Source organism: Diadema setosum, chromosome 1, assembly GCF_964275005.1.
Source record: "Diadema setosum chromosome 1, eeDiaSeto1, whole genome shotgun sequence".
NCBI lineage: Eukaryota > Metazoa > Echinodermata > Echinoidea > Diadematoida > Diadematidae > Diadema > Diadema setosum.
In genome coordinates this window covers 51,228,727-51,245,803 of record NC_092685.1, presented here as the reverse complement: position 1 = coordinate 51,245,803, position 17,077 = coordinate 51,228,727, and the positions used below count along the sequence as shown (strand labels likewise).

General features: G+C 40.8%; 1 protein-coding gene across 1 annotated transcript; it reads left to right on the top strand.

The window, feature by feature from the left end:
- Window positions 1-2,002: 2,002 nt before the first annotated feature.
- On the top strand, window positions 2,003-15,659 carry LOC140236821 (uncharacterized). Its single transcript, XM_072316762.1, has 2 exons — window positions 2,003-2,008; window positions 12,507-15,659. Exon 2 carries the CDS (start codon window positions 12,511-12,513, stop codon window positions 14,188-14,190), a length of 1,680 nt encoding a protein of 559 aa, XP_072172863.1. The 5' UTR covers window positions 2,003-2,008; window positions 12,507-12,510; the 3' UTR covers window positions 14,191-15,659.
- Window positions 15,660-17,077: the final 1,418 nt, after the last annotated feature.

Genomic DNA, 17,077 nt, shown 5'->3' with positions numbered 1-17,077 from the left:
TTGGTTTATTCATACATCACTTGTTTTATCTTAACTATAATACTTTTCTTCGAATTCTTGTTTGCGCCATCCCACTTGAATTATGTATTGTTGTATTGAAACGCGCCCCGTAAGGAAGCAATACACACTTGTAAGTAATCTAAGCAACCCCGGGACCGACTGCTTTTAGTCCCCTCCAAAGAACCTTCTCTTTTCCCTTGATCTTCAAAGGGCTATGCAGCCTTTCACGAAGATTTGCTATATTGGCAATATAAGAGTTAAATGCTTTGCTGAAGGGTACAACGGCGCAGGAACCCTGCTCTCAATTGAGAGTTTGTGGCCTCACATTTTTGGAAATTAATGAGACACAACCATGTTCAGCGCCTGACTAGCTCAGGCTGAAGAAGAAACTACTTTAAGATTACCATCAGGCTCAAGATTCAAGACTCAGAGTCAAGGCTCTTTTTGACAAAAACAATAATAGGCGCACCCTGACTCACAAGACACCGAACATGAACTGGATGGTCAAGGCTATAGTTTGTTTTAGCGAATACTTTTTTTTTACATTCCTTTGTAGACAACAATGGATAGAAGGGTATGAGGGTATGTTTGCAAACCCTACTCATGAACATGCGAAGATAACTGACCACACTGTTGATAAAAAGCATTCACTAGGTCGGGTCACGAGTATGTTTGAAAGAGTCCTATATAATCATTGTGTGGCTACATTACAAATTGGAAGTGTCGTCTGCATGCTGGCATGTATTGTGTACTTTGGTCTAGCGATTGCAAGGATTTTATGTTTAGAGATTGATTTAGGCGGAAGAGCAAATTTGCATGGACTCCCCTTAGTGCATATAGAAACATGCCTTTCGAGACAGATAGCTGAATTCCTCGTACGATTATTAATTGCATGAACTGACCTAAATTATTCTTTATCCTATTCACCTCTTCTTAAGCCCTGGCCTCTTCCTTTCTGAACTTAATTCATGGAACTATTGACAGGATGTATAGATATTCAAGGATTGCCTATGAGTTCAATTTAAGTTGCCGAGGAACCTTGTGTCGATGCTTGATAGTTTGGGAGTCGATTAAAATAAGTGCAGGTGTGTGTCATGTCGACATTTTTTTGCCAGCCCCATCCTAAGCCATTTTTTAAAAAGTGAAATTACCCAACTCTCGTTAAATATAGTGGGGGTTGACGTGTGATACTTCTTATGCCGCAGGAGTAATTCATGAAACAGCTGCTGCTTAAATCCTTCTTGATGTTTTTCTATTAATGTATACTGTGCGTGCATCAAAATAGTGTCCATGTTCGGGGCTCTCGAGGTGGGTTTTTGTGACGAATTAAATAATTCATGTCACAGCAATTCCACGACATTGATTTGCCCAGTTGACTATTGTAAAAAGTGTGTGATTTCATATTCCTTGAAATCTTAACAAAATCCACCAATGGCACGTGTTGCAATATACCGCGACATTGAATATTAAAGGTTAAGCACCATGATACTGCGACTTTGCTGCTTTACACCGTTTGGACGACTTACCACTTAATGTATTCAAATTATTTTATCAGAAATTTCAGAGACTGACCAAAGTTGAGCAAATGTTACTATGAGTTGAGATAATCATCTATATTGTAGTGGAGTTTTCACTATTTTGGAATATATCTCGGATATCTTGGAGGTGTCAATGTCATGTTCGTCCGATGTTGACCATTGTAAACAAAGGACAATACATAAGTCTTGACCGTTCACTCAAGGAGTGAAGGACAGCACTGCGTTAGGGGTCAGGGACCAGGGGTCCTACATGCCATCCTTGACTATTAAGTGTCTCGAGTCAAGATTTTTATTCCCTATAATGTAGATTTGATTCACAATATAAAAACAATCATCCCCATTTCGGCTATTCCTTATTCGAAGATGGCAGGCATTTTGATGGGATTACAACTTGTAGCAACTCAGACTTGGCATTTTTTACCTCATTACCGTCGTGTCCAGTTTAGACATACAGACACTATCAGCTCTAGGTGAGTCTAGCAGGAAACGTAAAGTTCAAGATGTCGTAGACATCTAAGATTGTCCGTGACATATAGTGATGGGAAGTCTTAATACGGCAGTGATGACATAATGATTTTTTTAGCATTTTAAACGTCAATTGCAATTGAAATGTCGAAGACTTCATTAGAACAACACTCTCTTTAATATCAGAATGTCACTAGGCTTGGCGACTACAATGTTCAAGCACATTTCCTCAGATTTCCTGCCTTTTCTCTGAAATGTTTGTTGTTGTAATTGTTGGTTTAAGGCATCTTCCAGTTGTCTTAACACCAAAGTTCGATCTATCACGCACTGGTACACCAGAGCACCTGTCGTGACTCTGCAGTAAATTGTTTTCTTGTTGACTTTCGCGTTACAAAAATATCCTTATTTCGGTTAAAACCACCGCTTTATAGTGTGGCTTGCGATTGTAATTAGTCATTTTTTCTGTGCCTTCTTTGCGTATAACACGTTCGCCTCTGGCTGTGCATTCACAGATGTAATCAGAATTAGAAAACTAGTGCAATTTTTTTTTATATTGTACTTGAGATTATGATTCATGAGACCCCATTCTGTCTTCGTTACAGTTTGGATTCCAATGTTTTCAGCAGTAAAGCTTTCCTACTTTACAATGATTACGGCATACATCATGCTATATGAGGAAATGTATAGAGAGAAAACAACGAAAACAGGGAGAAGAAGTCAGCAAGTATGCTATGAATAATCATAATGTGTCCCTTTAAATGACAGTGGTAATCCAAAGTACATTGCATGATACCCACCGTGATCACACGCAAGGGATGTGGATATGGCAATGATTGTGTGATTTTATTCAAGTGAAGCTCATTTGCATTTTCTCAGAAGCAGGTTTTGATTTTGGTTTTGTTTTGTTCACGCACGAATCTACCCACTGGTGATCAAACTGATATCAATTCATATCGTCCAGAATACAGAGAGCGAGTTAATATTTTCGAATAGATTGAGGAAATTTTTTTTTTTGTCTTTATATCGAATTCATATCGTCCAGAATACAGAGAGCGAGTTAATATTTTCGAATAGATTGAGGAAATTTTTTTTTTTGTCTTTATGAGTTCATAACAGAGTCCTACAAACAGCAGTGTCAAGATAGTTAAACGGGATGCCTGCAGGATGCCCATAAATACTGTGTTATAGGTGCAATGTTTACTGACATTTGAAGAGGATTTACTCCCTTATCATCATCTTGTTTAATTTGGCTCAGATTTTCATGGATCTATTAATATATATAATCCCACAACACAATATACGAATATATTTCTCTTGAGTAAACTCCCACTGGTAATATGGCTTGCCCTGCGGATCTTTTCCCTTACGTGTGCCATTAATGCAACAATATTTAGCAGCAGCACATTATTCTCACACAACATAATCCGCATACAGTAAAAGAACAATGAGTTAGCACTGTTTTCTAATTTGTAATTGCACACTAAATACTTGAGGATCATGCTAGTTTCGAAAAGTGGAGGCATAGTCACCTTCTACGAATTCTTCAACGAAGTCAATCTTTTTTTGTATTACTATTGTTTTATCCAATGCGTTTAACACGAGAAATTGTTGACTTCGTCTTGACAATGCAATTCCGCTGTACGTTCGAAGTGGCTTTTTAAATATGAGTAAACCGAACCGATAGAATAATAGAAGTTTCATCGAAATGGGAGATATATCAGAAAGTTGAAGGACTTCTCAACTTTCATATTTTCACAACCGCATATGCAAATATTAATGAGGTTATGATATTCTCGCCCCACAGTCAAATCTCCCATTGACCTATAGACCCAGTGTTTTGATTCATTTTCCTCTCCTTTTTGACATAGAATAAAAAAGAAAGTCTTGTATATTCTCTGCATCGTAATTATGTTGAATAACCTACCAATGTCGACTTTGAGGGAGATGTGTTGTGTTTTCTTTTTACCGAATGCATTGTTTTTACTGTATTTTTCTGCAAAAACCAAGTCCCATAACTTTCTTATTTTATTTCCGATTCTGATGGAATTTCTGCAATTGTATTTCTCAGAATTTATTCTTTTGAATTCATCATAAACTTTGAGTGGGAGGACATTGCAATTAAATTCCAGTGTTGAATGAATAATTGTATGTGATTTCGAGACAGACACAGGAATTATCAATTGTCTCTATAGTCTGTCTGGTTCATAGTTGAATTTTCTTTCAGACGAGATCACTTGCCCTAAACCATCAATCGAACAAGTGTTAAAACCTCAAGATTTATTGTTTTGATGTTTACGTTCTGGGAAATGTATGTGTTACAGTCTGGCGTCACGAGTGTTAAAGAAGGAAAACTCTGCCCTCTGTCGTTATCACATCACTGATGTAAGGAAAGTTCTAATTCGTCGGTTCCTTCATAGGGGGAAGTAAACTCCTGCTTGCAAGTTATTTTTGGTTAAAGGGGCCGATAAAAACAGCAAATCAATAAAACTTGGAAGAGTTATGTTATTAAATCAGCTAATACAACAACCTACATTCATAAGTGATTGATCTGTCACGCCATGCTGACGTCATCTAACTGCCCTGTACCGCATTCATCACTCATGTTTTAGTCGAAAAGATGCATTTTTCGTCCTTTATTAATGTTTCCCTCATTTGCCAAAGAAACCGCTCTTTCCTCGTTCGTTTTCGATATGGTTCAAACCAAGATTGAAGAAACATTTATGAACATCTTTATGAACTCCTCTAATGACAATGGGTATCACGAAATGCAACACTGCAAAATTGTTTGCTGCGTTTATACGGTAAATAACTATTTCGTGAATAGGCCTACTTCGAATCCGTTCGAAACATTTCGACTACTTTTGTGAAATGTGTAAAATGCAATCTGTATAGATTAAGTCATTATTATTTCAAGACGTTGTAATCACGTGTTACTTTTATGAATTTCGCATATAAAAGTGTTTGCTGATTTTGCTGCACAAGCTCGATCTCAGTCTGAAGAGTTGGTAATTTAGTTTAGTCGCGTAAGAAACTGTTTCAGTAATTGGGCTCCTCAAAATCATACTAGATTTCCACACAGGGGGTAGATACGATACTGCTTTGAAAATCTCCTACCTGAGTGCAAAATTACGAAATAGGGAACAGAATGTATGCACTGTATTATTTATGTTCCATACGCCAGCACAAAATACCAATGCGACTTTCGTGATGTATGTGAAGTGTTGCTTGATGGTGCCACGAGCTCGTATTACATACTAGCTTCTTGAACATGGTGTGCCTTGGGCAGAAGATCTAATCTCTATAAGCAGATACGTCTTCTATTTTCGTGAAACAGCCAGCATCAGTCAATACAATACACATGCATTTCCATCACTGTCTACTTATCACCGTGTCAGAAATATCAACAGAGTTTCTTTTCTTTTTGGTGTTCGATATAAATTATAGAACATTATTTCCGTAGATTGCGTACGTATTGAAACCCCGGACTGAAACCTAAAGTTGTCCCTCAAAAGCTTACGGATGTCTAGGGCTGAAGAATTTTACCTGTTTTATTTTGTGATGAGGGGGAGCTTTTCAGGGAAACTGCATATGACACGGTGCATCCCGCCGGCAATTCTTTAAACGGTCCCCACATGTTACGGAATCTGTCCGTAAGCGTTGTGTTACCATGGAAACGATGGAAGTCAAGGTCGCTGGAAAGGTCATACTCCCACAATCTCGCGAACATTTCAAGGTATTGGTATGTACTTCATATGACCTTACCATGTGTGTGGGTTGTTATTTGCCATGCCGAGAGACCCCCAATATGGGATTGGCTATGGAGGGTACCAGGATGAGAGAGTAAGGGGGGGGGGGGGTCACTTCCTCTTAAGGATGGGGGAGAGTGGGACCCACAAGAGGGAAAGAGAAGAGGTGATTTTGGATGTAGACAGGTGGTATGTCGTACGATTTTTTTATTCAAAAGTCTCGATTAGTTTCCTGTCCATAGTTTTGCTCTTTCTGTAGCTTGTCCTTCATAGTTTGTTTTCCTTCTTTCCTCTTTTGATTCACTCGTGTCCTGAAGGTGTCGCCAAGGAGGTACTATTATAGGCGTCGCTGTGTTCCAATTCACCAAGCTTTACCGAGATTCCGTCGAACTTTTCGGTTCTCAGGAAAATAAGGCAGGAATACTATTATAGTCTTCACTTACCAGCCCGACATTTGCTGGTTTGAATTTTCGAGCAGTAGCTCCGCACTGGAAGGAGTAATTGTCACACGGTGTTTACAAGCTATCTACTTCATAGACATAGGCAAACAAGAGGGGAAGACAAATAGCTGACGTATGAAAAGATATCCTCTGTAGGATAATGACGATATAATAAGAGAAAGCCACGAACCAAAATGACCGGCCTTGGCTGCAGCTCTGAATATCGCACAAAGGCTGCCATGGATTGTGTTTCAGAATAAAACCCGTATCCCTTCACTTGTTTGTCCCATTCTAGAATGAACATGTGTGATGTAGGCCTACTGATCAACCTCAATGGGAAGTGTACCGCAATTATTTCGTTCAGTTTCCGTCTGTTCTTTGATAATTCTAGTTCACCCTACAGTCTGACCTACTTGCAGCTTCCCGTTACTGGCTATATTTCATATAATCTCTCAGACAACGAATAATTCCCCTAACAAAAAAGTCCTGTGGTACTCCCTGTGGTACTTGTCGGTACCACACAATGTACCACACACTTGTCATGTTACCACAGGAACTGTGTGGTACTGTACCACAGGCTTGTACGGTACTCCCTGTAGTACTTGTCGGTACCACACAATGTACCACATAAATAAATGTTACCACAGGAACTGTGTGGTACTGTTTTACAGGCTCATGTGGTACTCCCTGTGGTACTGGTTGGTACCACACAATGTACCACACAAATATATGTTAACACAGGAACTGTGTGGTACTGTGTCACAGGCTCGTGTGGTACTCTTGGATGTACCACAGGGCAGTACCACAGGACAATACCACAGGAAAGTACCTCAGGACAGTACCACAAGACAGTATACATACAAATTGTCCTGTGGTATTTTGGGACGTATACCACACGACAGTACCACTGGACAGTACCACATGAATTGTCCTGTGGTATTTTGGGACGTACCACAGGAGAGTACAACAGGAAAGTACCACAGGATAGTACCACAGGACAGTACCACACGACTTGTTCTGTGGTATTTTAGGACGTACCACAGGACAGTACCACAGGGCAGTTCCACAGGACAGTAACACAGGAAAGTATCACAGGATAGTACCACAGGACAGTACCACAGGACAGTACCTCACGACTTGTCCTGTGGTATTTTGGGACGTACCACAGGACAGTACCACAGGGCAGTACCACAGGACAGTACCACAGGGAAGTACCACAGGATAGTACCACAGGACAGTACCACACGACTTGTCCTGTGGTATTTTGGGACGTACCACAGGGCAGTACCACAGGACAGTACCACAGGAAAGTACCACAGGATAGTACCACAGGACAGTACCACACGACTTGTCCTGTGATATTTTGGGACGTACCACAGGACAGTACCACAGGGCAGTACCACAGGACAGCACCACAGAGCAGTACCACAGGACAGTACCACACGACTTGTCCTGTGGTATTTTGGGACGTACCACAGGACAGTACCACAGGAAAGTACCACAGGATAGTACCACAGGACAGTACCACACGACTTGTCCTGTGGTATTTTGGGATGTACCACAGGACAGTACCACAGGGTATGGTACCACAGGAAAGTACCACAGGATAGTACCACAGGACAATACCACACGACTTGTCCTGTGGTATTTTGGGACATACCACAGGACAGTACCACAGGAATTGTCCTGTGGTATTTTGGGACGTACCACAGGACAGTACCACAGGACAATACCACAGGGCAGTACCACAGGAAAGTACCACAGCATAGTACCACACAGGACAGTACCACACGACTTGTCCTGTGGTATTTTGGGACGTACCACAGGGCAGTACCACAGGACAGTACCACAGGATAGTACCACAGGACAGTACCACACGACTTGTCCTGTGGTATTTTGGGACGTACCACAGGGCAGTACCACAGGACAATACCACAGGGCAGTACCACAGGACAGTACCACAGGAAAGTACCACAGCATAGTACCACACAGGACAGTACCACACGACTTGTCCTGTGGTATTTTGGGACGTACCACAGGGCAGTACCACAGGACAGTACCACAGGATAGTACCACAGGAAAGTACCACAGGATAGTACCACAGGACAGTACCACATGACTTGTCGTGTGGTATTTTGGGACGTACCACAGGACAGTACGACAGGAATTCCTGTGGTAATTTTCGATGTATACCACAGGAGAGTACCACAGGAACTGTCCAAAATCCCACAGGAAAATCGTAATATGGTGCTATTCCACACAGAAGTACCACACAGCAAATTAAATTCGTAAGTACCACAGAAAAATGCTACAGGATATTCTTTTTTGTTTCTTAACATTTTATACCAGAGGACTATCACATCAGGAGAATATCAAACAGCAGTATCACACAGGAGTACCACACAGGAAAATTGTAAGGCAGAATCAACTGAAATTTATAACAAAAATACATACAAAAAAGCACATATCAATATTCCTCAATTAATTGATAGATGAGTTATGCTGTGAATTATAGCAATTGATTTGCCATTACTTATCCTGTCCTATACTCCTACAGTACAAGCTGTATTACCTATTTAGTGAAAGTGCTGATGTAAAGCATGAGAAATTTCATAAGGACTTCTGTGGTACTCCTGTGGTACTCCTGTGGTACTCCTGTGGTACTCCTGTGGTACAAATTTTTACATAGCTCATGAATATTCATAAAAAGCACTCTAGATTTTAGAAAATTCATATATGACTTAAAAAGTCAAAGTATTAATGATGGAACTTACTTTGAACTTTAGGAAAGATTGTCTAATTATGTTATGTTATTCCCAATATCATAGATATTGTTATGAAAGTGTAATTTCATATCTTGATGATAAAGCATAATCGAGTTAGTAACCATGCCTTAATGCTTTACGGATAGACGGCCATATATATATGTACTGATACAGTCGATGGCTACCTAGGAATAGAATATGACTATATAGATCTATTATAGGACTAGATTGGCACTTGGCCATTAGACTCTCGTTTGAGGTTATATGTTAGGAGAAGGACAGGTTATTAAGTAGGGCCATGTTTGTCCTGAAATCCATCACTCACCTATCAGTAATATATCTTGATATGTGGCTAAAATTCTCCCAGATTTTTTTTTTTTTAGATCTATCCTGTGTGGTACTCTCCTGTGGTACCATGGAAATGCTGTGTGGTACTGCCCTGTGGTAATGCTGTGTGGTAATGATCGACCTGTGGTAGTGTCCTGTGGTAGTGTCCCAAAATACCACAGGACAGTTCCTGTGGTACTGTTCTGTGGTACTAGTCCTGTGGTACTGCCCTGTGGTACGTCCCAAAATACCACAGGAATTCCTGTGGTACTGCCCTGTGGTACGTCCCAAAATACCACAGGAATTCCTGTGGTACTGTGCTGTGGTACTGTTCTGTGGTACCGGTCCTGTGGTACTTTCCTGTGGTACTGCCCTGTGGTACGTCCCAAAATACCACAGGAATTCCTGTGGTACTGTCCTGTGGTATGTCCCAAAATACCACAGGACAGTACCACAGGAATTGTCCTGTGGTACTTTCCTGTGGTACTTTCCTGTGGTACTGTCCTGTGGTACCGTACATGTGGTAATTACCACAGGAGTACCACAGGACTTTTTTGTAAGGGTCCCTTTATGTTTCTTGATTTATTGTTGTGTTTGTTTGTGTGTACAATAATTACATACACTATGTAGATATAACATGCAATGTATTTCATTGTCGTCATGCAAAGTATACATACACACCCTAATTCTTTACATGTTTTCTTGAGATTGGTGTGTGACGTCAACACCCACACCACCACCGCGTAGGAAATCCTTTGTATGCCGTTTACCCAACTCTTGTTTGCTTTCAGATTGCACAATAAACACATACAAAAGGTATATTTAGACTCCCTTTTAGTCCTTCGCCATGCATTTCTGTCTATCCAACAGATCTGGTTGTTTCAGTGCGTTTTGGCATGAATTCAACCACCCCCTATACTCAGCAGGATTTATTTTTCACTAAATACTTGATATTTGAAACCACGTTTTCTTGCAGATAGATTGCACTCTCTCCTGACGAAACCAGCAGCATTATTGATCCCATGCACCATTGTCTGGATGTATACACAGATATAGGGCGTGTATTTCAGTTGAAATCATAAAGTTATGATTTCCATGACGTGATCATGATAGCAATGTTCCCTTATCTCAACTTCAATGCCATATCTGTTCATCCTCCATAGTATAAAGACCTTAATTTACTCACTTTGTAGTTAGGAAATTGAACAATTATTATTTCAAACATTTCGAATTAACCTCTATCCATTCGTTACATACTGTAAATTTCTTTAGCCACGTTTAAAATCACTTCTGAGAGAAACACTGAATCTCATACGTCAAAATCGACTCTGTTTTCATGTGTGCTTATACACCTCGTTCTGCATGCAGTCTGTCGCAAGACCTACATATTCGACTGTTGCAAGTTGGAGGTGAAGGCTCTTTTGTTGGCTCTATAAAGAGTGGAGGTCGACCTCAAGTTCATTTATTGAATGGTATACAATGACCGAGTTGAGATTGAGGTCAAGTGTATAGTGGGGACGAGTTTTTTGCCCCCTTCAGACCTTGTCTGCGGATTTTTTTGTGTGTGTATCTTTTTTCATTATTATTTAGAATCCTTTTGTATACTAGTAACGAGGACTTTGTGAATAAACGCGTTTGTTTACAGCAAGCCACATAGACGCAACGGGAAATGTAAACGTGTATGTAAATGACTGGCATTTACCGGTCATTTAACTTAGTCAACTATTGTTATGTACACGATGACAAAAAAAAAGTAAAGAAGTACGTGGACGCACTGAGCCGTACTGCAAACAAAGAATTGTCCAGCAATACTGGAGTTAAGAAGAATCCGTACAGATTTACCAGGTTACGCATGATTGTTTTCCTTTCTAATGATTTAGCTGTCACTTTAATCTGGAACAGATCTTCATTATTCAAAATCATATCCACTATGCCCCTCTTTTTATCAAATATCTTACCTATTTACGTTAATAATTGCGACTATATTTTCTTCAAGAACATTTTTCATTAATCTATTATTGCAGTCATTAACAATACCCATTCATTGATTTTTGCGCAGTGTCTTCGACCGACAGATCAGTTGCTACTCATTATTGATTGTAAATGATTATAACACAGATCCCTCATCAAAATAAAATAAATGCATACATTTCCGCCATTGAACAATGAAACAGAACAGCGTATTAATGCCATACAGTGTGTACACAAACATCGTAGTGTGTATACACATTGTATGTGGAAGGCACCATTATGATTATATGCTATAAATGTGCCTCATGTTTATAGTACATTTCGGGTATCAATGGTAAACAACAGTTGTGATTTGTTCATCTTGTAGTTAATTTGTCTTAGTGTCTTAAATCGATCTCCATTCAGTGAGAAACTTCTGTTTGTATGGAAAATTGTATGCATCAGATATATATATATATATATATCTATGAAAAACTGTTTATTTTGACCGATCTTTATACATGGTCATCCGTACACTGCGGGATACTGAGATGTTTGCGCGGATTAAGGGAAACGAAATCATTCCTGCTCTGGCGAATCTTTCAGGACAAAACACGATGCATTTTCATACACATTGGTATTATTCTGAGAAGATTGGGACGGGGGCTATCATCACATTATTACATGATCTCGATTTTGTTAGATTTCAACAAACACCCGAAATTAGCGGTTACGGATCATCGCCGCTCTCACCGGAGCGACAAGCTATCGGCCAGAAAACGAGCCGGAAAACCAAAGCAATATTGAAAGAGTTCGCTTGAGCATAAAGAAATCGTGGGTTTTCGTCTCGCGTTATTCTGTTTGGAATGTGGCATACCCCCAAATGCGGCGCCTATTATTCTAGGCCGTTGTTCGCGAGTAAATCTGTCGGAGTGAATCGCGAGTTCACGGTACCCACACGGAGCTCGGCGTTTCGTGCTGACGCACGTATGGTGGTGGTGGTTCCTGAGAGAATGGCAATGTTTGATACTCAAGATGTCGCCTGCTAGAATAAGTGTGGATCAGCTTTTGCAGACTCACTGTTGATATGCTGAGATGACCCGCTACCGAAGTAGCTTACGTTTGAGGTAAATTTAATGGAGCACCAGGTCACAAGGACGTGCGCTTTGTTCAGCGATGAATGTTTCTTCACGTAAGTTGTATTGATCGTTTGAAAGTAACTGTTTGAGATGTATAATACGTTCTTTCTCTTCTTTTCTTCTTCCTTGCCTGCAGCTCAATGGCGGCCATACAATGGCAGACTCGGGAAGGGGGTGCAGGATCGATGGACGGTGACATACCGGTGATCACTCCCGAGCTACCACCGACAAAACCGATCAGTCGCAAGTCTCACACGCTGCCCCCTCGCGCACAGCACCCGGCGGCTGGGGACTTTGCTGAAGGTGCACCAACAAACAACAACAGTGCGACCCTCTATCGAACGCACACCCTACCATCGGGAACCGTGAAACCAGAGCGAACCATCCGACGAAGTTTGAGGAGTAGTGTCAAGCGAAGATCTCTCAAGATCCTAAAGAACCTGAAGACGAATAGTTTGAGAATGAGCTCCCACAGCAAGGGGAGAAATCACGACAGCTTCGCAGCGTACACCTTGCCGTCGGACTTTTTACCTTCGTCTTGCATCATTGATACGGACGAAATTGACAAGGGTGAGGTGATCTTCTTTGCATACAGCGATGATGGATCGTCATATACGAAGCAGGCCGTCCCCATATGTAATGCATGTTGCCCAAAGCACCGTATCAGGTGGAGTAAATCGCATGAGGAGGACGATGACAGTCATGGTGACGACTACGACAGCGGGGGCGAGTTCGGAGACTGCGACGAGCTTCAGGTGGATGAAGTGCTCACGGATTATTCGTTGAAAGAGGCCCCGGTTCACATCAACACACTGGGAAAACTTCCGTCCAATCACTCCTTTGAAGCCATGTCGGATGATGAGTTCCATTCATCGTTTGCGTACTGCACGACAGAACGGTTGAATACCATCAGACGAAGTACTCGTCCTCGGAAAAGCGATAAGACATCGTCGTCAGCTAGCCTCGGTAGCACAAGCAGTCGCAAGAGCAGGTTTGTGGCCAATGTGAACAGAAAGATGACTTCGAAGGCGTGGCCGCTGAGGTCGCTTTGGCAATTCCTGACTCGGCAAAAAGACGAGTCACACAGGGCGAGGAGAGAAGAAATGGTGGAGACGATGGAGTCAGCGACGCGGTACATTCGAATCGCGTCCCACTTCGAGGACGCCTACATATCTGTCAACCTCATCATCCAGACCGTTGAGGGAGCCTCGCAATACCTGCGCGATGTGCAGGTCGATCTTATCAGGACGGCTCTGAAAGCCTTCTTCACCGTCGACGATAACGTCGACGTCGCCTGGGCGGATCACGTGCCGACGGAAATTCAGCGACAGCTGGCGTTGGGACTGGCCCGTGTCCACTTCCCCGTACCGGACATCAGGCAGTGCGTAGCCTGTCTCTTACTGTCACCAGACGCTGCTGTTCTTTTGAGACGTCAGCAGTGCATCCTTCTGAAGAGCATTGCAGAGGTGCTGGAGTGCCACGAGCAGTGTCTCTTGGTGATGCAGACCAGGGCGACCAACATGGATCCTGGCGTCAAGCAGCGAACCGACAACGGTACTTTGTCCTATCGTCATCGTGGACACCAGGGTCCATCACCACCAGCATTCACACCGCAACAACCTCTCTCAGCTTCATCAGCATCATCATCCTCATCAACATCCTCATCAGCATCATCATCTTCAACCTCATCGGCTTCGTGTCGACCGTTATCAGCATCATCTTTCTCCTCCTCATTAACCTCACCGACGTTAGTTTCGTCGCCAAAGAACGGTGTCGCTTCATTTGAATGGATGACATACATTCCGTCATTCTATTCATGATTGTGGAAAACAGACGAGCACATATCGGTGGATTTTGACATTGTCGTAGAAATCACCTTGCCAACAAAATGCCGAATCCATGAACTCGCTTACTTCGCACAATGGGGAATCATTACATGTGCTCGACAAGGCAGGATTCTCTCTATGCAATGTGTGCAATCACTTTGATATTCGATGCCAAAGTTTGCCAGAGGAATGTTTGAAATTTGTAACCATAGCGAAATATGTGCATACATTTAAAAAGAAATATGTAAAGTTACGAGAGAGTCAAAATAGGCTTTTCGAATATAATTATATGTATGACCTGTTACCTTTACTTAATCATACTAATTTTTATTCCATGATTTGAAATTTAGTGAATTTCAATACTGCATTCTCAATTTTTATCAATTGCAGCAAATGAAATCAAATTTCTGTTTTGCTGTCATTAGAAATATCTTTAGGTCTGGGATCACATTGTGACATTAATAGAACCAACTTCTCCATCATATGCAAGTTTTGACCTCAGAACAGTTGGAGTTTACGATTAATGCATTTCAGTAAGAATTGCAAATATATTTTCGTTTGAATCGCTTTCACTCTGCAGTACCTGTACATAATCAGGGACAACTCAGGTTTGAAGTGAGCGAGAGTCATTTTATAGTTTACATGTAAAGCTGTTTGCTCACGACTGTCCATTAAGAAAAAAAGGTTGAACATGATTGTTTAATTTGGTTCATGTACAGGGAAAAAAAAACCCAGAGTGCCAATGCTTCCAACCTCTGGCTAATTATACGGGAGTAGTGTTTACCATCTGGAGTCAATTTTCTTCAGCGTGACAAAGGAAAGGCTGAGTACTCAATCAAGGAAATTAATTTGGGGCCCTGAGCATTAGCGCACGTGCGTATTGTTTGAAATAGGGATGGAAAACAAATGTTCTGAAATAATGCCCGTCAAATATTTGAATGGCGAAGGTTAGCGCAGGATAATCAATGGCGATCTAAGTTAGATTGAAAAAGGAATGAACAGGAGCTGTCAGATGAATTCCAGACTGTGCTGATATCATTAGAACGATACACCATGGGTTCGAATGCAGTGAAAACACACACAAAGCGATCATATTGCTGGAAATAGTCTCTATTGGCATTGAAAGTAATAGTGAAGATATATTATATTATTTATCCATTAAGTAAATATCGTTTGTTGTCCGTGGAATGCATGTTATAATGAACGAACACATCAAGTTGCAGAAATGTCCAGTTTTGCGAGAGAGTCTATCATATTCTGTTGGTATTCACACCAGGGTTAACAGCCCTGATATCTCAGTAGGAGTCATCCTTAGTGAAGCATCGTAGAGGAACTGGCACAGCAATGAGCTCACTGGTTTAGCGAGTCGACTTTAAAGGGACCGTATAGTGTTGGTTGAGACCTAATTTCAGGTTTCTAACATTTTTTTTTATGAGATAATGAGAAACGTCTTATGAAATATGAAAGAGAATGTAACTCCATGAGGAATTAAACGTTTATTTGATGAAATTGGTTTTGAGATGGCTGAGATATCCAAAACAAAGCGATTCTAATAAGTGTGGGACCCACACTTTATTACCATCGCTTTGTTTTACTTTGTTTTGGATGTTTCAATCATTCCAAACCCGATTTTCATCAAATAAACTTTGAAGTCCTCTTAAAATGGTATGCTCTGTACTACTTCATAAGTGTTTTCTTGGTATCTCGCAAAAAGTTAAAAGCCCAATTCTCATCTCCACCAATACTGTATCACCCCTTTAATGGAAGACATCTGATTTATGACATGTTGGAACATTTACCTCAGGAATTCGACACTGAATTATCGGGAAACATCTCATTTCTCCAGGGATCTTTCTTTTCAAAAAAACCAACAACAACAACAAATGGAGTATATACGTCAAATGTCTTCCACGGCGGCAGTACATGAGCAATTCTTTTGTTTGTTTATTGTTTTCTCTAGTTCTCTTTATGCCGCAATTAACGAACAAACCGCACCCGTATCAGAAGATGGGGTTTTGAAAGAAAAAAAATCGTAACAGAACTAATGATATCTCTGGAATCAAATAACTAAACAATTATCAATATCATACAGATAATACGTTGTCCTACAAACTCACATGTGTGTTAGAGGAGCCTTGAAGGAACATTATTGTTCTTACACAGATGTTAATATGGTTTAGTCTACCGAAATCTATTCCATGTTATGAATGTGTGTGATAATCGTATCACGAGCCGCGTATATGATAGAACATAATTATTTAGACTCTTTCATCGCAAGGTATCGCAAGGCATCACGTATTTCTTTCCAGATTCTTAAATTAGTCCTGAACATAGAGCTGCTAATTTAGGTTTCAAGCGATGGTCCATTTATTTGTCAAGCATTACACAAAGCTACCTTCAGGGTCAACGTAACTTATACCTCATGATGTGTTCTCCGATGGCTGAAAAAAAAAGCAACCGGTATAGTAGCTCTGCTGAATCGTTTGATAGACAAAGCAAAGATTTGTCACCTACTTAACCACTTCCGATTTAAGTTGTCACGTTCATAAGATAATTGCTTACATTTTGGATGGTTTTCAAAGGAGCTACCCCTGAAGGTTGTATACTTCTCTTTAGCTAAGCGGCTGAATTATTATGCAAAAATACTGGTTGTTCATGGGAAATTTCATAGAATTAGAATGTGCCCCAATTAACTTTCGATCCACGTGTCTCCTTGTGTTGCAACGGGAAAAAGAGTTTAAGTTAGTCGTAATATTTTCATCATTTGTCATTTAGATCATCATCATAAAGCCTTTTCAAAAGAGCGGCCAATACTCTATTTTAATCTAATCATGAAGGCCTATAACATGTGAAAAATATGTCAAAACGCGGGTAACAGAAC